The sequence below is a fragment of the Cebus imitator genome, unplaced genomic scaffold (assembly GCF_001604975.1).
Source record: "Cebus imitator isolate Cc_AM_T3 unplaced genomic scaffold, Cebus_imitator-1.0 Scaffold42, whole genome shotgun sequence".
Taxonomy (NCBI): domain Eukaryota; kingdom Metazoa; phylum Chordata; class Mammalia; order Primates; family Cebidae; genus Cebus; species Cebus imitator.
Window position 1 is genome coordinate 9375594 of NW_016107357.1, and position 25976 is coordinate 9401569.

General features: G+C 49.7%; 1 protein-coding gene across 6 annotated transcripts in view; it reads left to right on the forward strand.

The window, feature by feature from the left end:
• PSEN2 (presenilin 2) overlaps positions 1-14228 on the forward strand; it is a 26308-nt gene extending 12080 nt beyond the window's left edge. For 4 of the 6 annotated variants that reach the window (XM_017526451.2, XM_017526448.2, XM_017526450.2 and 1 more), the window contains 9 exons: positions 1347-1561; positions 3163-3304; positions 5650-5717; positions 6342-6562; positions 7540-7638; positions 8835-8918; positions 9247-9348; positions 12151-12269; positions 13518-14228. In XM_017526451.2, coding sequence (XP_017381940.1) covers positions 1347-1561; positions 3163-3304; positions 5650-5717; positions 6342-6562; positions 7540-7638; positions 8835-8918; positions 9247-9348; positions 12151-12269; positions 13518-13673 — 1206 coding nt within the window. In that variant the 3' untranslated portion in view covers positions 13674-14228. Of the gene's footprint in view, positions 1-1346; positions 1562-3162; positions 3305-5649; positions 5718-6341; positions 6563-7539; positions 7639-8834; positions 8919-9246; positions 9354-12150; positions 12270-13517 lie in introns of those variants that run through there. The other 2 variants (XM_017526454.2, XM_017526455.2) reach the window with 2 other exon arrangements.
• Positions 14229-25976: the final 11748 nt, after the last annotated feature.

The window sequence follows — 25976 nt, forward strand, 5'->3', positions numbered from 1 at the left end:
ATCAAGAGGTCCAGAGATCAAGACCATCCTGGCTAACATGGTGAAACTCCGTCTCTACTACAAATACAAAAAAAACATTAGCCAGACCTGGTGGTATGTGCTTGTAGTCCCAGCTACTCAGGAGGGTGAGGCAGGAGAATCGCCTGAACCCGGGAGGTGGAGGTTGCAGTGAGCCGAGATTATGCCACTGTACTCTAGCCTGGGCCACAGAGCGAGACTATGTCTCAAAAAAAAAAAGAAGTCTCTGTGTGGACTGTTTTCTTGCTGCCAGTCTTAATCCTGCTTGCTAAAATTTGAGCTCCCTTCTTCTGCATGTTCTCCTTGAGAACAGAACCATCGTCCCTGAGCTCTGAGTGAAATGGCACCAGCTCAAGGCCACTGCTTGGCCGCTCGTCAGCCTTTTCTTGTTAGTTTGTTATCTCTGGAAACTCTTGTACATTTTAGTTGTTTCAGTTTCTGTTCATGAATAGTCTTCCTTTCCTTTCTCAGCTGATGTCTAGATTGGGACTCTCTCTGCAAAGTCATGCCCTTTCTTTCCCAATCAGAGTAAAACAACTGAAGCAACTGCCATTTTCAGTTTTTGTTTCATTTGCCTTTTCCTTTAGCTGTTGATCTCATTAGCAAGGCAGCCCATGACCCTGACTTGCCACAGTTCCAAAACACAAATTCTTCCAGATGGGATGTGCCGGTGTCTGGCAGGTGTCCTGCCTTCCCTTGCTACCTCCTCATTTGTGCCCGTCCACCTTCTCAGAGCCTATGTCTTCCCAGATGCTTAACGCTGTTCAGCCTCTAGTTCAGAGCTGCAAATTTACATGCTTGATTGTGTGGGGCAGAAAGTTCAAGGTAATTTCTTCCTCTACAAATTCCCAGTATCTTAGTCACACTCGGAGAGTGTCCCTGTGCACTGACTCCTCTAGCTAGTGATTGGTCAACCAGAAATGGTTAGTGTCTGTTTTCCTTCTGTCTCCTGGCCTGTCTCCTCCCACATCAGCATGGCCATGTGAATGGAATTGAGTGACATCCTGAGTCCCTATATTAGGAAGGGGGAAGTTCCTTTGATGTGTTCCAAATTCATTATCCATTAAGTCTTGGGCCTGCAGACGATGGCAGGCTCCCTTCCTTCATTTATGATGCTTCATCCAGCTCTAAATTTTTTCCACTCTTGTCCTTATAAACTTTTCACATGCCCTAGAAATTCCAACACGCCCACATCTAAGCTACAGCTGCTCTTTGTATTTGGAAAGCAACATTCAAACTTCTCATTTCCGGTTCCAAAAATCCATGCACTACATGGATAGTCTGCCGTAGGGGACATTCCTCGGCCCTCACGATGTGGTTTCCCGCAGAGAAGCCAGGAGAACGAGGAGGACGGTGAGGAGGACCCTGACCGCTACGTCTGTAGTGGAGTTCCTGGGCGGCCGTCAGGCCTGGAGGAAGAGCTGACTCTCAAGTATGGGGCGAAGCACGTGATCATGCTCTTTGTGCCTGTCACTCTGTGCATGATCGTGGTGGTAGCCACCATCAAGTCTGTGCGCTTCTACACGGAGAAGAATGGACAGCTGTGAGTTAGGGGCCGGGGGGCACAGGATGGGGTGAGGGCTGAGTTGTTGGGAGGCAGCAGCCTGTGTTGGTCACTGCACCTGTAGCTCCACACCGGCAGTGGTAAAGAGCAGGGAGGGAGAGCTGCCTGGGTTCACGGCCTGACTCACTGCCTCCTGGATTGTGACCTACTTGGGCATGCTGTTAATGTCCCTATGCCTGTGTAATGGGTTAATAATGGGGTTACTGGGAGAATTAAGTGAGTTAATACAAGTGAAGGGCTTAGAAGAGTGTGTGCTGCAGGTGAGTGCTCAGGCAGGCTGAATCCTGCTGCAAAGCACTGGGCTCCGTGTTCCTAGTCCCAGACCCTGGGCATGGCCGTGCCACTGTCCTGTGTGACCGCAAACAAATCACTTCCTCTCTGGGTCTCTGCTCCCCTGAATATGAAACAAGGTGGTTCGACCAGATGATTTCTCAGCTCACTTCCTGCCTTGTGAGGAAGACTTGTAAAGCCTTTGGTTTATTTTAGTAAAATACATGCATAGGCAGCAGCATAGACAAATGAGAAGCTTCCCCACGTCTTCCCTTCCCCTCCCTGTGGTCATCACTGCTAAGCACCTTCTCTAAACTTTTTTTTTAAGTTAGGGACTTTTTGTTTCATTTTTTGTGTGTTGGTTTGGTTTTTTGTTTCTTTTAAAGAAAGGAATAAGGCCAGGTGTGGTGTCTCATGCCTGTAATCCCAGCACTTTGAGAGGCTGAGGCAAGAGGATCACTTGAGCCCAGGAGTTTGAGACCAGCCTGGGAAATGTGGCGAGACCTTATCTCTACAGAAAATACAAAAATTAGCCAGGTGTGGTGGTATGCACCTGTAGTCTCAGCTACTTGGGAGGCTGAGGTGGGAGGAACACCTGAGCCCAGAAGTTGAGGCTGCAGTGAGCCATGATTGCATCACTGCACTCCAGCCTCAGCAACAGAGACCCTGTCTCAATTTTTTTTTTTTAAATTAAAAAAGACGTAGAGAAGGAGGGCCCCATCCTCAGGAAGCTTATAGCCTATGGGGAATTCAGTGCAGCACAGGTGAAAGCATGGAGAGAATGCAGCCAGCAGTTTGTTTGCCACAGTCCAGGCTGGGGAGAGTGAGGTTTGAGTGAATTGCTTCCTTGCTCTGCTTCCTGGGCTTATAAGCTGCAAGGGCAGCCGTTGGCTCCTGTTGGTGGGGGGTGGGGTAGCAGCAGGTGGAGGAGTGCTAGGCTGGATGGGGCTGGTGGAGAGGTGTGAGGTGGGGAATGAGAAGTGAGATGGGCGAGACAAGCGCCTAGGGAGCCTTTAATCCATCCGTGTAGGGGTGGGGAGGGCAGTGGTGAGGTCGTCTAGCCCCCATCCCCACTGTTGCACTGGGCCCAGTCAGCAGGCTGAGAGCCACAGGTCTGTGGTCAGGATGCCAGGGAATGAGCTGGAGGACAGAAACTGCTCATAGGGGTGGTGCCTGTGCTCTGTCAGGGCAGTACATGGGTGGCATGGGCATCCCAGGCACCTCCCCTAGCAGGCCCAGAATCGCTCAAGGTGGGGAGCCTCGCGGAGCAGGCAGGGCTGGGAGCATCAGCCCCTTGCCTTCTCCCTCAGCATCTACACGCCGTTCACTGAGGACACGCCCTCGGTGGGCCAGCGCCTCCTCAACTCCGTGCTCAACACCCTCATCATGATTAGTGTCATCGTGGTCATGACCATCTTCTTGGTGGTGCTCTACAAGTACCGCTGTTACAAGGTGAGGCCCTGGCCCTGCCCTCCACCCACCCTTCTCCCTCCCCATCTACCCCACACCACGGCGGTGAGGCCCATGAAACAGCCATCTTTAAAAAACACAGACCAGAGCAAAATAGACCCTGATTTTTTGTACTCCGTCCCACCCCATCCTGTCTCCCACCATGGATGACCTAATACTGTTGTCTTTTATTTTTATTTATTTTATTTTCTAAAAAACATGGTCTCTCTCTGTTGCCCGGCTGGAGTGCAGTGGGACGATGATGGCTCACTGCAGCCTCAACCTCTTGGACTCAAGAAGTTCTCCTGCCTAGCCTCTCAAGTAGCTAGGACTGCAGGTGTGCACCAACACACCTGGCTAATTTTTAAATTTTGTTTGTAGAGGCTAGATCTCACAGTATTGCCTAGGATGGTCTCAAACTCCTGGACTCAAGCCATCTTCCCACCTCGGCCTCCCAGAGTTCTGAGATTACACAAGTGAGCCATCGCACCCAGCCTGTTGTCATTTAAATTTACACACGATCCCACTGAGTTCCTCACTGCAGTGTTACAGGCATCATTTCTCATAGTCAGAAGTTAATTTTGTTTTGTTTCTCTTTCTGAAGTTCTATTTTAGGCTCCCCTCACCCTGATACTTCCCCTGAAGATTTATTTTTATGTTCCCTTTTCCTTTTTGGGCAAGGATGTGCAGATGCCATGCTGAGGTCTTCCAGCCCTGGGAGACATGTGGGTTGTACCTGCCTATATAGCTGCCGAGTAGCTCCAGGGAGTAGTAGAAGGACAGATCCCATCTGGCAAGAATCATGGCCGCTGCTTGTCCCCAAAGATGCATAAGCTTTTAGACAGCAACTTCAGGCTTTTCCCCCAGGGAAGGAGTTGAACCCCTAAAGATGGAAAGGAAGTTAAGCTGGGCGTTACCTATCTTAAAACTGTTGACACACAGGTGCCTCACAACATTTTTGTTCAGGCAGCTGCCATCTGTGGAGCAATTAGATAGAGGTGCAGAGTGCCCAGGCTAGAGGGATGGGTCAGGGACAGTGCAGGGAGGGAGCTGAGCCCCATTCCAGCTGGGGTGGCAGTCGGGGAGAGTCATGGGAGGGCCTGTAGGGTGTGTCCTGAGCTGAAGCTTATCATTAAGTAACAAGTACCAGCTCGGCATTTTGGGCATGACCACGCCTGTGGTCCCAACTACTTAGGAGACTGAGACTCTGTCTCTTAAAAAATAATAATAAAATAAGTAACAATCACCTGTGTAACTGTGATGAGGCAGGGTTCGAACATTGCCACTGGTAGGTTGGCAGATGGGGAAGCAGGTTGGAGGGCTGCTGGTTTGGAGCAGAGGATACAGCTTGCATGGGGTCCAGCTAGATATTTCACAGCGGATGTGAAGAGCTGGCACCACTGCAAGCAGTAGGTGTCTGGTGGCCAGTCCCAGAAGCTGTGAAGAGGGGCTCCAGTAGGGCTTCCCTGGAGTTTCTGCAACACAGGCAGATGATGGTGGCCTGGGAAGCCAGGTGGTAGCTGGGATGAAGTGGATTGGCACATCCCAGAGGCAGCCCTTTCCCCTTTTGGCTGTGTGTGCGGCATGGCCATGGTGGCCGCTTTCACTCCAGGTAGACCAGGGCCCTGCTGAGGTCCCAGTGGGCTGAGCTGGTGACTGATGAGTTGATCCTCAGGGGTGAGGCTGGTGGGAAGTGATGTCACTGTCCCACCAATGGCCAGCTAAGGGACTGGGTTAGGATCAGTCCCCTCTTGTCCTTCACCCTCCCGTGCTTGGCCAGGAGAAGAGGAACAGGTCTTTCTGAGGACGTGTCTGTAGACCCTTGGGTGGGAAGGGACTTCCCAGTTTCTCTGTTGAGGCCACCCTGTTGAATCTCCTGTCACTGTATCTTGCTGGCATGTTTTTCTCCATGGCCCTCATCATTACCTGCTGAAATACTATAGATTTGTCTGTATGTCATCTAGCTCCCCTCACACTGGAACACAACGCTTGTGGGCAGAGACTTTCCTAGCCTTGGCTCCAGAGCCTAGAACAGTGCCTGGCAAGTAGGAGATACCCAGCATTACCTTTCTAAATGGACAAGTAGAGAGGTGGGGAGACCGCAAGGCTTTGCCAGCAGATCTGAGGGAGTCTTGTCTGCATGCACTGCAGGGTGACCTCAGGGGAACTCCTTGGACTTCTGTGCGCTCTTTATCTGTAAGGTGGCCACCTGATCCCTTCCAGCATAGGCATGAAGTAGCCTAATAGAGAACATCATTCAGGCTTGGGTATCGGTCCCAGCATCCTGGGGGCCTTAGGATTTGTGGCACTTGGGGACATCTTGTGATTGTCCCATTTCTATTGTCTAGTTCATCCATGGCTGGTTGATCATGTCTTCCCTGATGCTGCTGTTCCTCTTCACCTATATCTACCTTGGGTAAGTGTCAGATGAGCAGCAGGGTCCCTGGGAGCCCCTCTCCCTGCGGCACCAGTGGACATGGGCAAGAGGACCTGGGCAGGAAAAGGTGACCGTTGAGCTCCAGTGCTCCCCAGTGCCAGCCGTTCCAGGAACACAGGCCTCTAGGGCCCTTTCTTGGCACAGGGGAGTGGGAGTGAGGCTGCATGGTGGACCACACATTTCTATCTAGTTCCTGATTTAAAATGGAGCCTTCGTAGAGAAAATTTACATTGTAATGTTTAGGCTAGGCCTGGGTGCTTCCTGGTTTATGGGAAAAGGTATCTGTTCTATTGCCCCTTGACTTGGGATATCAGCCTGACCCAGGGACCGAAAGAGACTGGAGGGACAAGAGAAAACACTTTCTCAAGGACCTTTCCATGCGCACAGGGTCTTCCACGTCATGCCCATGCACATTTCTGTGACCCGTTCCGAGCATCCCCACCTTGTTCTAGAAAATGTCACAAATGGTAATTTGTAAGGACAGTGACAGTTGGAGAAGGAAATGTTAGTAAAGAGGGCCAGGTTGGGACTGGATGGTGGTAAACTGCTAGGCTGTAATGTCTCCACTGAGTCCCACCCACAGGCTCCACCTTGGTCTTGCAGGGAAGTGCTTAAGACCTACAACGTTGCCATGGACTACCCCACCCTCTTGCTGACGGTCTGGAACTTTGGGGCGGTGGGCATGGTGTGCATCCACTGGAAGGGGCCACTGGTGTTGCAGCAGGCCTACCTCATCATGATCAGCGCACTCATGGCCTTGGTGTTCATCAAGTACCTCCCAGAGTGGTCCGCGTGGGTCATCTTGGGCGCCATCTCTGTGTATGGTAGGTGGGCAGCAAGACTGGCAGGGGCAGTGGGGCTGGCGTCCAGGGCCAGGTCATCCTCAGCACTGCACAGGGAGGACAAGGTGCTGATGGGCTTGCGTCCCTTCCTGCAGAGGCCTGGGTGGTCTCCCTCCTGAGGGAGTCACCTTTGTAAAACATAGCAGGATCCACTATTTCAGGAACACTCCCGGTAGTCACTGACCTCGTCATTTTCTTTTTTTCTCACAGTGTGAGATGGAGTTTCACACTGTCACCCAGGCTGAAGTGCAGTGGCGTGATCTCAGCTGACTGCATCCTCCGCCTCCGGGGTTCAAGTGATTCTCCTGCCTCAATCTCCTGAGTAGCTGGGACTATAGGCATGCACCACCGCGCCTGGCTAATTTTTGTATTTTTAGTAGAGATGGGGTTTCACCATGTTGGCCAGGCTGGTCTCAAACTCCTGACCTCGTGATATGCCTGCCGTGGCCTCCCAAAGTGCTGGGATGATAGGCGTGAGCCACTGCGTCCAGCCCTCGTTTTCCATTATTACTGACGTGCTGATTGAGCATGTGCACCGCTAAGCACTGGACGTGCTGTAGGTGCCGTGTTCCTCAAGACAGTTGTAAGTCCTTTGGGCACAGTGCCTATACATAAGCCCAAATGTTAGCTGCTATTTGATATTAGCATGATTATCATTGCTGGTATTGTTACTTCCATTTTAAGGTTAAGGAATTTGAGGCTCGGAGAAGTGGGACTCCTCAGCCCGGCCACCATGTCTTGGGTGCACAGCTCCTCCGCACCTGCAGTTGGCTGTGAGGTCCCGCTCTGACTCCACCAGTGTCTGCCCTAAGTTGTGACTGGAAAGTGAGAGTTTGGCATGGCAGCCCAGCAGCAAGGCATGCTCTGAGAGCTGCACCCAGGGCTGCTGTGCTACAGGGCTGGCTCTTTGGGGGCGGCTGCTTGGGGATAACTTGACAAGGATGTCTCTGTGTTCCTAGATCTTGTGGCTGTGCTGTGTCCCAAAGGGCCTCTGAGAATGCTGGTAGAAACTGCCCAGGAGAGAAACGAGCCCATATTCCCTGCCCTGATATACTCATGTGAGTGGGCCCCCTGTGCCTCTGCCTGACCCAAGGTCAGCAGGCAGCCTATGGGGGGACAAGGGGCTGCTTCCTGGCCGTGGCTTTCAGAGTTGACTATGTAACACCCTTTCCCTGAGCAAAGAGGAGTTGGCCTTGGTGATCCCAGAAGGGTCTCCACTTTCAGAAACCAGGAAAGGCAGTATCTTGCTATTATACAGTAAGAAGCTTAGAGTTAGGACAGAAAGCGGGCATCTGCTGGGATGCGGCGCAGCCCCCGGCTTCATCCCATCCGCCCTCCAGCGGCATACTGTGGTGCAGGTCACGTTCCTGTGAGCCCACAGCCACCCTTCAACTCTCCAGGCTCTTGAGAAGGGACTTTGGATTGGGATTCTACAGGGCAGAGGGTCAGGGAGCAAGGAGCTCCTGGGCTTCCTTGACAGCAGTGTGCTTGATTGGCATTAATTAATCCTAACTGAAGGGAAGGCACATGGGATGGCCCCTGGCCTCGGGATCAGTGTGTAGAGATTTGGATTTACACATGCACTCAGCAGAGGCACATCAAGTCCCCACTTTGTGGCAGGCACTGTGCTAGGCATTGGGGACCCAGCAGGAAAGACCACAGGATCCCAGGCCTTATGGAGCTCTCAGGCCTGTGGTCATGATGCCCTTGGTCTGTTGATGGCAGGGCTTAAGTAGAGAGCTTGAATTTCTGGGGCTCTGGTGTCTGCAGGGTGGCCTGGGAAACATTTTATGGACCAGCTACAGAGTGCTAGATATCTCCGTGCAGTTGAGGAATCCAGCCTGTAGAGGAGAATCGCCCGCAGCATGGCCCCACGGGAAAGCACATTCCAGGCACATTCCGAGGATGAGCAGAGACCATGTATGGAAAGGCAATGCCAGGACAGTCGTGAGTGTCCCAAGGCTCTGGGGATTCACCCGTCAACAGTGAGGTCCTGGCTCTGATAGACCTGGTTCTTCTCACACTGCAGGAGGGGAGACAGACAGTGACAGACAAATGCAGGAGTCAAGAGGAAGTGACTCTGACCCCTCCCACAACGGCCTCCTAACAGTGGAGCATGAGCAGATAGCTGCAGGATGGTGGGATGGAGGGTCCTGTGCAGGCTTTCTGGGGCGCAGACTGGCCACCTCCCCCAGGCCCTGCAGGCAGCCACTGTTAGCACTGCCTGAGGCACGAACCTTTTCTCCTCCTCCAGCCGCCATGGTGTGGACAGTGGGCATGGCGAAGCTGGACCCCTCCTCTCAGGGTGCCCTCCAGCTCCCCTACGACCCAGAGATGGGTGAGTATTTGGGGGACTGACAGCCTCTCGTCACTGGGGCGGGGCAGCTGCCTACCTGCACCCCGCTCTGCCCAGCCTGGCCTCTCTGGGAGGCAGAGGGAAGGGTCATTTGAAAACCTGCTCTCCCTGACACACGCAGCTTGGAGATTCAGCAACTGTTGGACCCTGGGTCCTCTGCCAGCCTTTGTTGCTTCCTTCTGGGCATGGCTGGATGGGGGACCCCTTCCTGGAGCTTTGTTCCCAGGGAACGCTCTCTGACCAGCTCTTGCCTCTCTCCCTTGTTGTCCCCTTCTCATGGCGATCATCTCATCTTTTCCTGGACACCCAGAAGAAGACTCCTATGACAGTTTTGGCGAGCCTTCATACCCTGAAGTCTTTGAGCCTCCCCTGACTGGATACCCAGGGGAGGAGCTGGAGGAAGAGGAGGAAAGTAAGGTGCCCGTGTTCACATGACCTGCTTCAGCCCAGGGTGGGGGTGGAGGAGGGCATTGCAGGGGGCCCTTTTCCCATCAGAGGCATCTCTGTGAAAGTAGGAGATGCCTGCAGCGCTGGGGTCTTCCATGTAGTTGTCTGGTGTGTACTGAGTATGGACCATGTGTCTGCACTGTGCTGAGTGAGGCCCGGCCCTGGTGGGACCTGCAGGCTAAGGAGTCATGGGCACTAATCACACAGACTCCAGAAGCCAAGGACTGCGAAGGGGGCCATGGAGGGCAAGAGAGTATGCCACGGAGCTTCTTGACCTGGTTGACAGGGGTCAAAGAAAGTCATCTGAGGAGGTAACTGCTGAGCTGAGCTCTGAAGGTTGAGTCACAGCAGTCACTAGAGGAGAGGAGCATGGGGTGGGGAGCATTTCTGGACAGGCGGTCTCGGGAGTCAGAGGAAACCGGGGCGGGATACAGAGAGCAGACGTGGGAGAGCCTCGCAGACAGGCCAGGAGACATGCTGAGATAGGGGTTCATCTTGGCGTCAATACACGATGCCCACCCAGTACCCAATGCCAGCCCACCACAGTGTGCCAGGCAGCACCCTGGAGCAGGGAGACAACAGCCCCTGCAGTGTAGTAACAGCCCCTGGCTTGAGAGGTGCCTTACAAGAGTAGCCCGGTGGCAGTGGCCTGGCATACAGGACTTCAGTGACGCAGGAGGGGCTAGCTGGAGAATGATCATCCTGCTGTAGGTCTGGAAAGAGGAGCAAGGTGCGCACCCTGCAGGCAAGCTTGGGGGAGGTGTTTATTCCAAGGCCAACAGGTGTACTGCAGACCAGGAGTTAGCACAGACCCCACGGGACCCACAGGACTGGCTTCCCTCTAGACACCAGCCACAAGCTCTAGGGGTATTAGAGGCCACTTGTACTTCTGACTGGCTGCAAATTTACAGCTCCCATGACACCCTCTGGGTCAATAACTTGCTGGAATGTCTCACTCAGGAAAGCACTACACTTAAAATCGCAGTTTTTTTTGTTGTTGTTGTTTTGTTTTGGAGACAGCGTCTCGCTCTGTCGCCCAGGCTGGAATGCAGTGGTGTGATCGTGGCTCACTGCAACCTTGACTTGCTGGGGTCAAGTGATCCTCCCACCTTGGCCTCCTGAGTAGCTGGGATTACAGGCACATGCTACCATACCTAATTCATTTTTATATTTTTAGTAGAGATAAGGTTTTGACTTGTCGCCCAGGCTGGTCTTGAACTCTTGGGCTCAAGCGATCCACCTGCCTTGGCCTCCCAAAGTACTGGGATTATAGGTCTGAGCCACAGCACCTGGCGAAAATTAGTTTTATTATAATAGATGCAACTCAGGACCAAATGGAGAGACACAGAGCAAGTGAGAGGGCCCCACACCTGTTTCCTGTGTCCTCTCCTGGGAACAGGGCATGTCACCCCTGCTGTTGTCCAGGGGAGAGAGAAACAAGGCAACACTGTGGCTGAGAGGGGGATGGCTGTCAGGACTAGGCCAAGGGTGGTGTGTAGGGGTCCACGGGGAAGGTGGCGTGGCTTATCAAGACTCAGGAGAGCATCTGTGGGAGAGGGGTAGGGGTTGCAGGACATCCGGAGGGACATGTCAGCAGGCACTGGAGCCAGGGAAGAGCTCAGGGTTTGACACTGGGAGTTGGAGCCATTAGCACGAATATATTGTCAAAATCAGGCCCGAGAATAGTAGCCAGGGACGGTGCAGGGTCAGGGTCGGTGACATTTACAGAGGAAGGGAAGGTGTGGTGGAGGACCCTGAGGAGTAGTCAGAGGCGGATGGGTGCTATGGGTGGCATGAGGACTGCAGGTGTCCCCTGGGGGCCAGAGAGCATTGGTCAGGACATGGGACCTGGTGCCTCTAAGTTCCCAAGGTGACCAGGAGGTGAGTGCAGGGTTCTTTTCAGAGTCCTGATGGAAGAAGGAGGAGTGATAAGGGAGAGGAGCCAGCACACAACAGCAGGAGCAAGGGCCCAGTACAGGAAGAGCCGTCTGTCTGGGATGGGCAAGACTGGATCCTTTTTGTTAGGCTCTGAGAAGGAGCCAGCTAAAGGGGAGGAGTTGAGATCAGAGAGGAAGTGATGCTGATGGATGAGACTTGTTGGGGGAAGGATGGACACTGGGGCAGGGCAGAGGCAGGCGACTGCCAGGAGTGGGAGGGACACCTTTGGGGCTGGAGGGGTAGGGGAGGTGGGCCTCCATGGTTTGTGTTTATTGCATAACCATTTTTATTATCTACAGTGAGCAAAGTTATCCTACAAACCAGTGTCAGGGACCATTGTACTAAAGAAAACAAACTTGAGAGCATTTTGGAAGCTCTAATTTCCTGATCAGTCATGGGTAGGCTAATTCCCAGTTATGTTTACCTATTGCAAGGGGAAAGGGTCTTCAGAGGACCTCTGTCTTGGTGTTATATGTGCTTTTGAATTTACTGAAATGAAATTCCCTAAAAATCTGTAATTCAGACTTCATACTAAATTGTACAGCAGTGCCGAGCCCCAAGCCATGCATTCCTATTTGTTCTTTCCGTTACTCACTATGTGCCCAGCACCAGTTTTACCTGAGTTTCAGAACTGCCCGATTTTCTGTGCACAGGTTGTAAGTCACCCAGTCCACAGGCGTCCCCTGCTTTCCCACTGGCTGCGGATTTGGGGAGGCAGCCGTCCTTGTCCCCAGCCGACGCGGCTGCTTCTAGAGGCTGGGTGGGCTGGGCTGGGCAGAGCGTCTGCGGGCGCCTCCTCAGCACGGGTCCACTGTCTCTCCTCGTGCAGGGGGCGTGAAGCTTGGCCTTGGGGACTTCATCTTCTACAGCGTGCTGGTGGGCAAGGCGGCAGCCACGGGCAGCGGAGACTGGAACACCACGCTGGCCTGCTTCGTGGCCATCCTCATTGTGAGTGGCTGGGGATGCGCCCAACTGCCCCCTAGTGGTGGGACCCCGGGGGTCCCCATTGTGGGGGGGTGGGAATTTTTATTTCTTCTTTTCCCTCTGAGGGACAAGAGCAGGGAGGGGCTGGAAGGGTCGGCTTGAGACTGAGGCTCACAGGAGGTGTGCTTGCCTTAGGTGGGCTCCATCCTGCAGGTCACAGTGCAGGGGAGGGTGAGGAGAGCGCTGGCCCTGGCGTGGTCGAGCACACAGCCTCCAAGCCAAGGACCCAGCTGACAGCTTTGTGCAGTGTTGATACCGTTGAGGTGGTTGTGATGACATCAGGTTTACAGAAAAGTGCTTAAGGGCCTTACCCGTGGGCACAAAGCTAGTGAGGACCATGTTTTCCCCTCCTCCCTGCCATCGAGACACCACAGGGTGCCCCATTACTGTGAACCACAGCAGTGAAATGTGGAGTTCGCTGTAGTCAGTTAATGTGGCCAGATACACGTGATGGGGAGATGTCCTGCCACAACTTCATCTCAGAGATTTCCCTGTCACATTAGAGGTGGATTGTCTGAGCTGTACACTTGGCATTCTGCCCCTTGGTGAAAACCCTGGGCATGGCATGGTGAAGGGTGATGCTTCGGTGTCCAGATTTTGTTTCTGCCCATAAGTGTATCAGGGATGGGATGATGGACCCATCCTCCTCCACCACCAGTCTGCCTGACCTGAGCCCTGCTGCCCCCAAAGGTAGAGCAGGCACCCTGGTTCCCTGTCCTTACCTGGACCACTGCCCGCGTCAGCCAGGTCAGGGGAGGATGGGCATCCCCACGCCTGCTTCCCAGGGGCAGGCTGCATGGCATCTCTGATTCCCTTGGTGTCAGCTGCTGAGAACCTCACTGGCATTTCAGTTGAACCTACCTAGCTGTCATACAAATACACATTCTCTGAGGGCATCTTGCCATCCTGTGTGACAACTCCAGCCAGACAGGGGAGGCAGCACGGCCTGGAGGCATAGCACTGCTCCGGAAGTCAGGAGGCCTGCCTTCTGGTTCACTCGCTCACACGTGGGAGCTCTGATGGGGATGAGAACTTCTGCTCTCAACACCTCAAGAGCTGTTGCAGGACCAGGGAAGATAATGGGGTGGGGTGTCTAGCACCGTTGTCCGACTGGTCCACGAACAATCTCCTGCACCCAGGGACTAGACCATGACTCCCAACTCCCGTCCACACTGGGATCACCACCCTCACTCTCCCCTCCATGTCCCACAGGGCTTGTGTCTGACCCTCCTGCTGCTTGCTGTGTTCAAGAAGGCGCTGCCCGCGCTCCCCATCTCCATCACGTTCGGGCTCATCTTTTACTTCTCCACGGACAACGTGGTACGGCCGTTCATGGACACGCTGGCCTCCCATCAGCTGTACATCTGAGGGACGCGGTGCGCCACAGGCCGCAAGCTGCAGGGAATTTTCACTGGATGCAGTTGTATAGTTTTACACTCTAGTGCCATATATTTTTAAGACTTTTCTTTCCTTAAAAAAATTTAAAAACGTATGTGTTTACTTGGTGAGGACGAAGCAGAACCAGCTCTTTGGTACCAGCTGTTTCATCACCAGACTTTGGTTCCCCCTCTGGTTCCGCCTCACTTCACGGACAGGAGGCACAGCAGGTTTACCCAGATGAACTGAGAAGGTCAGGTCAGGGTGGGGAGAGGAGCATCCGGCACGTCCCCGAGGGCCAAGATGCGTGAAGATGTGCCTCTGTTCAGGATCAGGACCACGTGCTTGGGAGTGGCCCCTGGCACCTGGGTGCTCTGGCAGGCAAAGAAAAGCCAGTTCCTTACGAGGAGTGTTCTCAGTGCTTTGTCCATGATGTCCTTGTTATTTTACTGCTTTTAGAAGCTGAGTCCTGTTCTTGTTACGGCAGTCACACTGCTGGGAAGTGGCTTAATAGTAATACCAATAAATAGATGAGTCCTGTTGGAATGTTGGAGCTTGGTCCGTTGTGAATGTTGACCCCTCTCCCTGCATCTCAGGCACCCCGGGGATAACCTGTGCTAGAAGAGGGAGGCAGTTTGCACCATTTGAAGGAGAGAGGCTTTTAATGATCTCGCCTGTCTGCACACATTTCTTTTAACTAGAAAGTTTCCTAGGCAGAGGCATTAGGAGAGCGGGGAGGCCTGCCGTCTGCCGGCCCTGGACTGTAAGGCTGCAGGGCCAAGCAGGGCCAAGCAGGGCCCTGGACTCAGTGGTGCACAATGGCACAAACACTGCCAGGTGGTTGCCAAAATGTCCAGTGGTTCTTTCTGCAGGTGTTCACCCTCTGCAGAAGCCTGTAAGGGCCCAAGCTCAGAAACGCACGCTCCTTTCCTTCTCTGGCTATGGCCCTGGGCACTGTGGTGGGAGAGGGGACGGGCTGGCTTTGCCTTCTCCATACATCAATCATGAATTGCAAAGAGAATCTCAGAAGTGCCTCTTCCTGTACGCAGTGGCTCACACCTGTAATCCCAATACTTTGGGAGGTTGAGATGGAAAGATCACTTGAGCCCATGAGTTTGAGACCAGCCTGGGCAGCGCAGTGAGACTTAGTCTGTAGAAAACAATTTTAAACATTAGCCAAGAATGGTGGCATGCGCCTGTAGTCCCAGCTACTCTGGAGCCTGAGGTGGAAGGATCACCTGAGCCTGGGAGGCTGAAGCTGCAGTGAGCCGAGATCAGGCAGGTGTTAGGTATAACAGACAGCTGAGATGATGCAAGTATCCCCTGGAGTTCAAACTGGTAGCCCCATCTCCCTGTTCTAGGAATAACATGAGTGTCATGACAATGCATCTTTATTAAGAGGAATGAGAATTGTGTATCTTGAAGTTTGACAGGAGCTTGCTTTCTCCTCCGGCTATTTGAGAAAGGGCAGAGGAAAACACGGTGCACTAAGAAGGAGGACGGAGGAGGCCGAACACTGACGGGTAGAATCCCACTGATTAGTAGTGCAGGTCAGAGACCCTGGAGTGGGGACGTTGCAGTCATGGAAGCCACGGCAGGGAGCAGGTAAAGCAGACAGGGATGGTCCCTGACAGAGACCACTCCCAAGAGGTTAAGGGGAAAGAAAAACTGAAAAGCCCAATCAATTTGGTAATTACGGCAATGTTTATCTTCAGAAGAACAGTTTTAGGGTGGGGTTTCCAAAGATGGGATTGGATGTATGTTTTGAATCATTAAGCTTGATGAGCTCTTTCAAAGGCCTGGCCAGGGGATGCTGGGTGGAGACCACATTAGAGGTAAAGGCAGAAGTGGGGGGCCCTTAAGTAGACAGAGAGGATGAAATGAAGGGGCCCAGTGATTGTTAGGGTGAAGTGTGAAGACTGAGAAAACAAGGACATGTGAGAAGACAAGGGAAGAGCATGGAGAGAACAAAGACATTGAGGAGATGCCACCTGGAGGTCACCAGAGAATTGGGAGACGAGGGAGCCCAGAACCCAAGTGCAAAGAAGAAAAATGAGAAGATTGTTTTAAAAAAAGCATTCAAACATGCCGAACAAGAGCAGAGTACTGGTGTTTAAATACCTGTATCTCCCTCATGTCACCAGCCAACTAATATCTTTTCATCTTTGTGGCAGATTTGTCTTTAGAAATAAAACCCACATTCCGAAGTCCCGTTCGTATGCGGCCCCAGTCCTGTTGCCTCTGCCCCGTCCTGATGTCCATTTCTGTCCTTCCTATCCATGGCTGGGTTTGTTTTGTATGTTGGTATGTTTTCTTTACGGAAATTGCATCATACTGTACATATTTGATACTTTTAAAAAATATTGCATTCTGGAGGCATGTATAAATGTAGCTCCAGTTCAGTTATTTATTTATTTTTTGAGATTGGAGTCTCGCTCTGTCGCCCAGGCTGGAGTGCAATGGTGTGATCTCAGCTCACCGCAACCTCCGCCTCCTGGGTTAAAGCGATTCTCCTGCCTCAGCCTCCTGAATAGCTGGAATTACAGGCACCCACCACCACGCCTGGCTAATTTTTGTATTTTTAGTAGAGATAGGATTTCACCATGTTTGCCAGGCCGGTCTCAAACTCCTGATCTCAGGTGATCCACCTGCCTTGGCCTCCCAAAATGCTGGGATTACAAAAGTGAGCCACCGTGCCCAGCCCAGTTCAGTTAACTGTTGTATGGTGTTCCATTGTATGAATTCTACTGTTTATATGTTATTGATGGACATGTAGGGGTTTTGCAGTGTTTTCGTATTATAGCTGTGCTGCAGTGAGCATCCTATCACATTGTGTGGATTTGAGGAAGTATTGAAATTCCCCTAATTGACTGGACATTCCCATTTACCCTCTAAGCAGGTGTCTGTTTATCCTCCTATCAGCAATCTGAGAGTTCCCCAACTCTACAATACTTGGATCATCAGACTTTTCATCTTGTCTGATTGGATGGGTGTCATTTCCTTTAGGTTTTATGAGTATCTTTTCATATGTATATTGGCTGTACAAGGTTCCTTCTCTGTTACTTGTTCCTATCCTCTGCCCATTTTTCACTTGGATTTTTTTTTGTCTTTTTTTATGGATATTTAGGCCTCTTAAATATGTATTCTGGAGGGATGCTAATCTTTGATCAATTATATGCATTGCAAATATCTGGTACACTGTGGCTTGCTTGTCTTCCCTGCCTTTAGGAGTGTTTTGCTGGACCGAAGTAATTTTTAACTGTTAATGTTGTTAAATGTGTCAGTCTTTTGCCTGTATGACTTATGCCTTTGAATCTTGTTTAAGAGATCCTTCCCTACGCTCAAGATTTTCTAAATGTTTATATTCGTAATAAGATTTTTAGTCATCTGAAATGTCTGTTTACGATTGTATTTAGTAGAGACCTAATTTTGTTTTTCTGTGTTTGTAACCAGTTGTCCCAGCACTGTTGACTGAACAGTCTCTCCTTTCTCACTGGTCTGTAGAACTCTTCTGACATATACCAAGTTTCTGTAAGCGGGTGGATGGGTTCCTGAGCTATCTACTATTAATAGAACTTGCTCTCTCCAGGCCAATGCTTCACCAGGTGATTGAAGCAGAGAAACTTAGGTGGTGAAAAGAGAAGATGGGACCTCTCCTGAAGAGTTTCTGTTCCTGAGATTCTAGAGTCAGAGGGTATGTAAATCTGAAATTACACCAGATCTCTTAAAATAGTATAAAGCTATAGAAGTATAATAGTGTGGAATGGTGGGAGGCAACATACATGTACGCTGGGTGAAAAGGTAGTCCTGGAGTGAAGCCCAGCATAGGTGTAGTTTAACCCAAGTGCTGGGTTAAACTAGCAGCACTTCTTCCCCATACTGCAGTTGGAAGGGAGGATGCAGGGAAGCTTGTCCACGCCCCTCAAGTTGTGCGTTCCTCTTGGTCCCGCCTCCGCCTCCATCACACACTTCTTTGGCTTCTTGCAGCCGGTGTGACTATGGTCCCTTGAGCTGTGTCTCCTCTGTAAGGACCTCGAGGTGGGGCAGACCCACTTCCCTCATGGCCTACGGGCTCTGGAGTAAATCTGCCAGCACTCAGATCCTGGCTCTGCCAGCTACTTACCGTGTGACCTGGGGAAAAGTCTTACCCTCTGTGAGAATAAGGATTCGGTCACTGCCTGGAACACAAATAGCAGTGGTTTAAACAAGATGGGTTGAGTCCTCTCACAGACACAGGCAGCTTGGGGCGGGTGCGATAGTGCATGGTATCAGGGGCCAGACGCCTCTCTTTTTGTTTTGAGGTCAGTAAGTGACTTTCACCTCATCCCATAGGCTGGCTGCCAGGCTCTAGCCATCAAGTCACACTCCATCAGCACGAAAGGAGGTTAGAAAAGAATGTACTTCTTCTCTTAAAAACACGTCTCAAAGTTGCACACAGCACTTCTGCCTATGTTCAACTGGCCGTTAGTCCCATGGCCATACCTGTCCGAGGCTGAGAGACTGGGAAATGTCTTTATTTCCAGTGACCACATATCAACCTAAACAGAATAAGGGGTACATAGTTATGGTGTGTCTTTTGGTTCACCAACATAGATGATGAAGTTACCAAAACAATGAGAACCACAAGCTGATGTCTTCAAAGACTGTGGAAATGGGCCCTGGGAGGCAACTAGATGACAGCAGCGGGGATTAAGGTAGACCTTTGTCCTGGGGTTAAAATGAAGGGAGGGTACCAAATGATGGAGCTGTACCAACTGATTCAGAGGTCAGTGTTTAGGAGACCCTGCGGCCCCCACTGCTGCCACCGTCAGCTCTATACAGAATGCCTGCCAGTGGCGTAGAGTGGCCAAGGATGAGGTGCAGATGCATATGCACCCCCTGCCCCCACTGTGGCCATTTTTTATGCCTGACAGCACAGCCTATGTGGATTGCAAGCCGATCAAACTATCCACAGTAGAAGCATGCCTGCAGTTTGTGATTCAGTGATGTGTTCCATGCTTATGTGGGTTGAATGTGGAGGCAGGGTCCTGGGGTCACCCACTGAGAAGGAGGGGCCCTGTAATTACCACCTTTCAGCTACTTGGGAAAGGTGATGTGAGGGACAGTGGATTTCTGGACAGCTTTGAATGGTGGTAGAGAGGAAGGGTCTGGTCTGAGTGAATGGCCAGAGGCTGTGGAGAAGCTTTGAGGACCCTGGCCAGGAGCTCCCTGGAGGCAGGTGGGAGATACTTGTCAGTGCATGTGACCAGCTGCCAGTTGAATATAAGCAGAAGTGCTGTGTTGCTGTGTGCAACACTGGACACCTTAGGAAGGATCTCGGGGCAGTGGTTGTGGACTCTAGAGAGTAACAGTGACAGTAGCAAAGCTTTACACAGTGCCAACTTTGTGCTAGGCTCATACAAAAAGAGTTAACCCTCAATTCTGGTAACAATGGGAGGTAACTACTATTCCAATCTCCATTTTATAGATGAGGAAACTGAGGCAAAGAGATCACTGACTTGCCCAGGATCAAGCAGGGAGTAGTTGGTAACTAACCCATGGCATGTGGTTTGTGGAATAGGTGCACTTGACTAGTAGAAATAGGTCCCTCCTGCAGTGTGTAATTGATAGCAAGCATGGGCTGTCATCTTCCTGTTGAGGACAAAATACCCAATATAGGCTAGGCATGGTGGCTCACACCTGTAATCCCAGCACTTTGGGAGGCCGAGGCAGGCAGATCACCTGAAGTCAGGAGTTTGAGACCAGCCTACCCAACATGGTGAAACCCCATCTCTACTAACAATACAAATATTAGCTGAGCTTGATGGCAGGTGCCTGTAATCCCAGCTACTGAGGAGGCTAAGACAGAAGAATCACTTGAACCCGGGAGGCAGAGGTTGCAGTGAGACAAGATCACGCTGTTGCACTGTAGCCTATGCAACAACAGTGAAACTCTAATACAAAAAAAAAAAAAAAAAAAAAGTATAATCTTATAATCCCAGCACTGTGGGTGGCTGAGTCATGAGAATTACTTGAGCCCAGGAGTTTAAGACCAGTCTGTGCAACATGGCAAGACCCATCTCTACAAAAAATAAAAAATAGTCTGATTTTAGCCATTCATGTGTGTGCGGTGATGTCTCTTGGTGGTTTTGATTTGCATTTCCCTAATGCTGACTAATAATACTGGGTACCTGTTCATGTGCTTATTGGTCAGATAGCCTTCTTTTGTTACATTTCATTAAGTTTTAAACTTTAAATTCAAAGATTTCCCCATGAGAATGACTTTTTAAATGACCAAAAAGGGAGATAAGGACATTAATTTTTGAAGAGAAGGCCTCTGAGAAAAGTACAGTTGTACCCAGCTACTACTTTGCAAATGACCCATGCATTTTAATTTTCCTCTAAGGAAGGCCAAGGAAGAGTCTTATCACCTCAAGGCAGGAGACGTAGGGATTTGGGTTATTTAATAAGAGTGGCAAGTTTAAAAACTCAAACCCGGAAGACTCCCTAGAGTTTCTCCCAAGAGGTAGGGAAGGGGCCCCATCCATGGAGAGGGGAGGAGGATATGACTGACAGCAGTGGTTCCCAATCTCTAGGGACCAGGGACTGGTGTCATAGTAGAAAGTTTTTCCATAGATAGGGGTTGGGGGATGATTTTGGGGTGAAACTTCCACCTCAGATCATCAGGCATTAGATTCTCATGTGGAGCGTGCCATCAAGATCCCTGGCAAGTGCAGTTCACGATAGGGTTCGAGCTCCTATGAGAATCTAATGTGACTGACCTGACAGGAGGTGGACCTCAGGTGGTAATGCTCATTCCCACCACTTACCACCTGCTGTGCAGCCTGCTTCCTAATAGGCTACAGACTGGTACTGTCCATGGTCTGGGGATTGGGGACCACTGATTTAGAGGAAGTAAGGGCGTGGCTTACCCTGGGCCCTGGGGTATTCTGGGAATGGGGAGGATGGAGAGAAGAGAGGAGGCAGGGAAGACCTTCTCCTCTTGCTCCCCATTTGGGACTCGGGGAGAAAGTCAGGTCTCAGGCTCAACGGTACCTGACTCTACACCACCTTCCAAAGGGAACTCAGTTGGGTTGGATGGTAGGCACGGGTTGTCTTCTCTGAGCCTCAGCACAAAACAGAAGATTCCCACAATTCTTGAGTGGGTAAGTGGTATGTCCCCAAGCGGACAGCCAGCAGTCCCTCTCTGAGGCCTGTAGTGGAGTGGGGTGAGGTGTCTGCTGACCCAAGGGTCTGTCAGTGAGAGCCTGGGAGGCTGGGCTGGCTTACAAGCACCTGTGACAACCAAACCAAGAGATCAGACTCCGAGCTCTGCCAGCAGAGCCTACAGCTGCCAGCAGAGATGGATGGCCAGGAGACCCCAGTTGGCCACCCAGAGCCGCCCTCCTGTGCCTGCCCCACCCTCCAGTACTCCAGAGCCTACCTGGAGGGGAACAGAAACCTGAAAGGCTGAACATACCCATGGGGAAACAAATGTAGTAAAATATTTGGGGAATCAGGAAGAATTCTTTGTACTATTCCTCAACCTTTTTCTAGGTTTGAAATTATCAAAATAATTTTTAAAACACAGTTTCTTTCATTTTTTGATTTTTCTTTTTTACTCTAGCATGATTTACCCTAACAATAGGCGGTCTTGATTTTTAAATATTTTCTTCTCTAAGGCTTTCATGACACTCACTCTCTACTGGTTCTGAAAATGTTGGATTTTGTCTCAGCCCTTGCTCCTGGAAACAGCTAAGGTTGAGAAAACCCCCCATGCTTTGTGTTCTAGCAGACAGCTTCCTGCAAAGAGCCATCTTCCCTGACTAGGCATCTTAGATGCCTCTCTTGTTTAATTATGACAAGAGCACACACACACACACACAGACCCTCCAAATTCCCATTCTTGGTCTTGTAAATGATCATCTGAGCTGCTTTTCCCCACTGATTAATTGGAACAAAATGCTCATTCACCAAACTTCCCTCTTTTCCCCAGGTCCCTAAACTTTCCTGAGCCGGCAGATAGCCCCTCTGGAGAAGAGGTTGGCTCCAGAGGCAGATATCTCTCATCTATCTGATCTTGCCACCCTTCCACTCCACTTCCCCACATCTGTTCTTTCTGGTAGTGTTTACTCCCCTATTAAGAAAACAAAACCAAAAAACTTGTTTGCCTAGATCTTTTTTTTTTTTTTAAAAAAAAAAAGGAAGAAAAAGAATAAAGGAAAGGAAGAACAAGGAAGAGGAAGAGGGAGAGAGAACAGGGGTGTTGCTTTATTGCCCGGGCTAGAATGCAGTCTAAAACTGGGTATGCCTGTAATTGTGTTTAATAATAGAGACATAAAAAAAAAAAATGAGGGAAGAAAATAATTAACAAGCAGCCAACCAATATTTCATTTAAACCTGTAAATACATGTGATGTAGTACTGATAAGAGTGTATATTTTGTGTATTTAAAGTGGAGAGTTCTATGAATGTTAATTAAGTCTACTTGTTCCAGATCTGAGTTCAAGTCCTGGATATTGATGTTAACATTCTGTCTCATTGATCTATCTAATATTGATGTTGAAGTCTCCCGCTATTATTGTGTGGGGGTCCAAGTCTCTTTGTAAGTCTTATATATCTGGGTATTTCTGTATTGGGTGCATATATGTTTAGGATCTTTAGCTCTTCTGGTTACATTGATCCTTTTATCTTTATGTAATATCTTTCTTTGCTTCTTTTGATCTTTGTTGCTTTGAAATCTATTTTATCAGCAAAAATTGCAACTCCTGCTTTCTATTTATTTATTTTAGCTCTCCATTTGGTTGGTAAATTTTTCACCATCCCTTTGTTTTGAGTCTTTATGTATCCTTGCATGTGAGATGGATCTGGATGTAGCATACCAATGGGTCTTGGCTTTTTTACCTGGCTGTGTCTTTGGATTGGGGGATTTAGTCAATTTAAATTTAGAATTAATAACAATATATGTGTGTTTGATACTGTCATTTAATGTTAGCTGGCTGTTTTGCCCATTAGTTGATGCAATTTCTTAAATATGTTGATGTTCTTTATTTTTTGGTATTTTTTAGAAAGGCTGATACTGGTTGTTCCTTTCTATTTGTGGTGGTTCTTTCAGAAGCTCTTGTAAAGCAGGCCTGGTGGTGATGAAATCTCTGAGTGCTTGCTTGTTCACAAAAGATTTTATTTTTCCTTCGCTTATGAAGCTTAGTTTGGCTGGATGTAAAATTCTGGGTTGAAAGTTTTTTTCTTTAAGGATGTTGAATATTGGCCCCCACTCTCTTCTGGCTTGTAGGGTTTCTGCTGAGAGATCTGCTGTGAGTCTGATGGGCTTCCCTTTATGGGTAACCTGACCTTTCTCTCTGGCTGCCCTCAGTATTTTCTCTTTCATTTCAACCCTGGTGAATCTGGCGATTATGTGCCTTGAGGTTGGTCTTCTTGAGGAATATTTTTGTGGTGTTCTCTGTATTTCCTGGAGTTGAATATTGTCCTGCCTTGCTAGGTTGGGAAAGTTTTCCTGAATAATATCCTGAAGCGTATTTTCCAGCTTGGATTGATTCTCTTCGTCACATTCAGGTACACCTATCAAACGTAGATTAGGTCTTTTCACATAATCCCATATTTCTTGGAGACATTGCTCGTTCTTTTTTATCTTTTTTTCTCTAATCTTGTCTTTTTGTTTTATTTCATGAAGTTGGTCTTTGACCTCTGATATCTTTTCTTCTGCTTGATCAATTCAGCTGTTTAAACTTGTGCATAGTTCGCGAAATTCTCGTGCTGTATTTTTCAGCTCCATTAATTCACTTATATTCCTCTCTAAATTGTGTGTTATTGTTAGCATTTCTTCAAACCGTTTTTCAAAGTTCTTGGTTTCTTTGCATTGGGTTAGAACAAGTTCTTTTAATTCCCAGAAGTTTCTTATCATCCACTTTTTAAAGCCAGCTTCTGCTAATGGAACACAGTCTTTCTCCATCAGGCCTTGTTCTGTTTCTGATGAGGAACTGTGATCCCCTGTAGAGGGAGAGGCATTCTGAGTTTGGGTATTCTCAGCCTTTTTAGGCTGTTTTCTTCCCTTCGTTATAGATTTATCCTTCTGTGGTCTTTATAATTACCGTCTTTATAGTTGGGTTTCTGAATGGACGTCCAACTTGTTGATTCCCGGCGCTAGAATCTGAGCAACCCACTGCTCCGGCCAAAACAGCGGCTTTAAGATTGATGGTGCTTTTCTGACTCTGCACCAAGAACCGCCACACCAAGGCAGCGGCAAAACCGCCTCACCGGCCTCAAGAGTCACGCTGGCAACATGTGGGGCTTCTCCGCTGGGAATCTCCTAGTGTGTGAGCAACAAAATTTGATCTGAAAGTGTGGCGTCCTCTCGTTCTCTGCTCTTTCAGTGGGAGCTGCAATCCCGAGCTGCTAGTGATCAGCCATCTTGGATCTCTCTCCTGTTTGCCTAGATCTTGAGACTCTGGAAGATCTTAACAGTCAGAGGTCCTCCCATTGCAATGGTCCCCTTTTCTTCCCCTTCCCATCCTTGCAATAATCCTTTTGAATAAAGTCTCTCCTTACTAAATCCAGTTTCTAAAATTTAATTTTTGTAGAGACAGTGTCTCGCTCTGTCACCCAGGCTGGAGTGCAGTGGCATAATCATAGCTCACTGCAACCTCAAATTCCTGGGCTCAAGCAATCCTCCCACCTCAAATGGGGCTACATGGATGCATCAGCATGCCTAGCTAATTTTTTTTTAATTTTTGTTGAGACGGGGTCTTGCCGTGTTGCCCAGGCTGGTCTGGAGCTCCTGGCCTCAAGTGATCATCCAGCCTTAGTCTCCCAAAGCGCTGGAATTTAGGCATGAACCACTGCACTCAGCTCCAATTTTATTTTGTTTGATAATTTCCTCCTACTTTTCTTCCCTCCTCTTGCTCATTCCTTGGCCATTTTCCATCTGCTTCTCTGCTTTTACCCTAGATGCAAGAGATTTTCAGGTCTCAGTTCTGATTCCCCTTCGCAGCTTGCTGCTCCTCTCCTCTCTCCCCAGTGTGATCCTATCCATTCACATGGCTTTCACGTGCAGGTTGCCTTCCCCAGTATCTCTCCCTCCTAACAGAGCCTGCTGTGCTCAGGGTGTCCTCATGCCCATTTAGCATTGCTCACCTCCCAGGGTCTTGGGTATTTAGGAGTGGCCATGTGGCAGACTCAGCTCTGCCAAAGTCTAGTGCTTGGGTCTTCTAGAAAGATATTGTTTTCCTGGTTTTAAAAGGGGGAGGGGTGCCTCAGTCATGATCTGCCTTTTTTCCTTGCATGGGACACAGTTGTGATGCTTTGAGGTGTCATAGGCACTTAGTGACCACCAGGATGAAAGCCATAGGCAAAGCATGTATGATAGAGAAGGAAACCACAAAGAGGCTGGGGACTTGATGACTTCCTTAAGTAGCTCCCTCAGCCACCCCGGACTTCTTTTTTGTTTTGAAATGAAGTCTCACTCTCTCACCCAGGTTGGAGTGCAGTGATACCATCTTGGTTCACTGCAATCTCTGCCTCCCCAGTTCAAGCGATGATCCTACCTCAGCCTCCCAAGTAGCTGGCACTACAGGCATGTGCCGTCACGCCCTGCTGATTTTTGTATTTTTAGAGAGACGGGGTTTCATCATGTTGGCCAGGCTGGCCTTGAACTCCTGACCTTGGGTGATCTGCTGGCCTCAGCCTTCCAAAGTGCTGGGATTACAGGCGTGAGCCACTGTGCCTGGCCCACACTGTTCTGATTACTATAGCTTTGTAATACGTTGTGAAAGGATGTGTGAGGCCTCCAACTTTAATCTTTTTAATGATTGTTTGGCTATTGGGGATCCCTTGAGATTCCATGTGAATCTTAGGACAGTTTTTTTTCTCTCAAAAAAATGTCAGGAGGAGGACCCTGAGCCAGAGTTAGTTCTTAGCTTAAACTCTGAAGCAGTGGTTCTCAAAATGTGGTCCCAGGGACCCATGGGGTCAAAACTATTTTGTAATAAAACTACATTACCTTCCCATTCTCCTTCTATTACAAGTGTACACTGGAGTTGTCCAGAAGCTGCATGATATATGTTATCACAAGAGATATATGTTATCACGTGAATACGGAAGCAGGTATGAGAATCCAGCTGTCTTCTATTAAGATACTCTATATATTCTAACAAAGAAAATTACAAAAATGCGGCTGGGTGCGGCATTACTGGCTCACGCCTGTAATCCCAGCACTTTGGGAGGCCGAGGCGGTTGGATCACGAGGTCAAGAGATCGAGACCATCCTGGTCAACACGGTGAAACCCCGTCTCTACTAAAA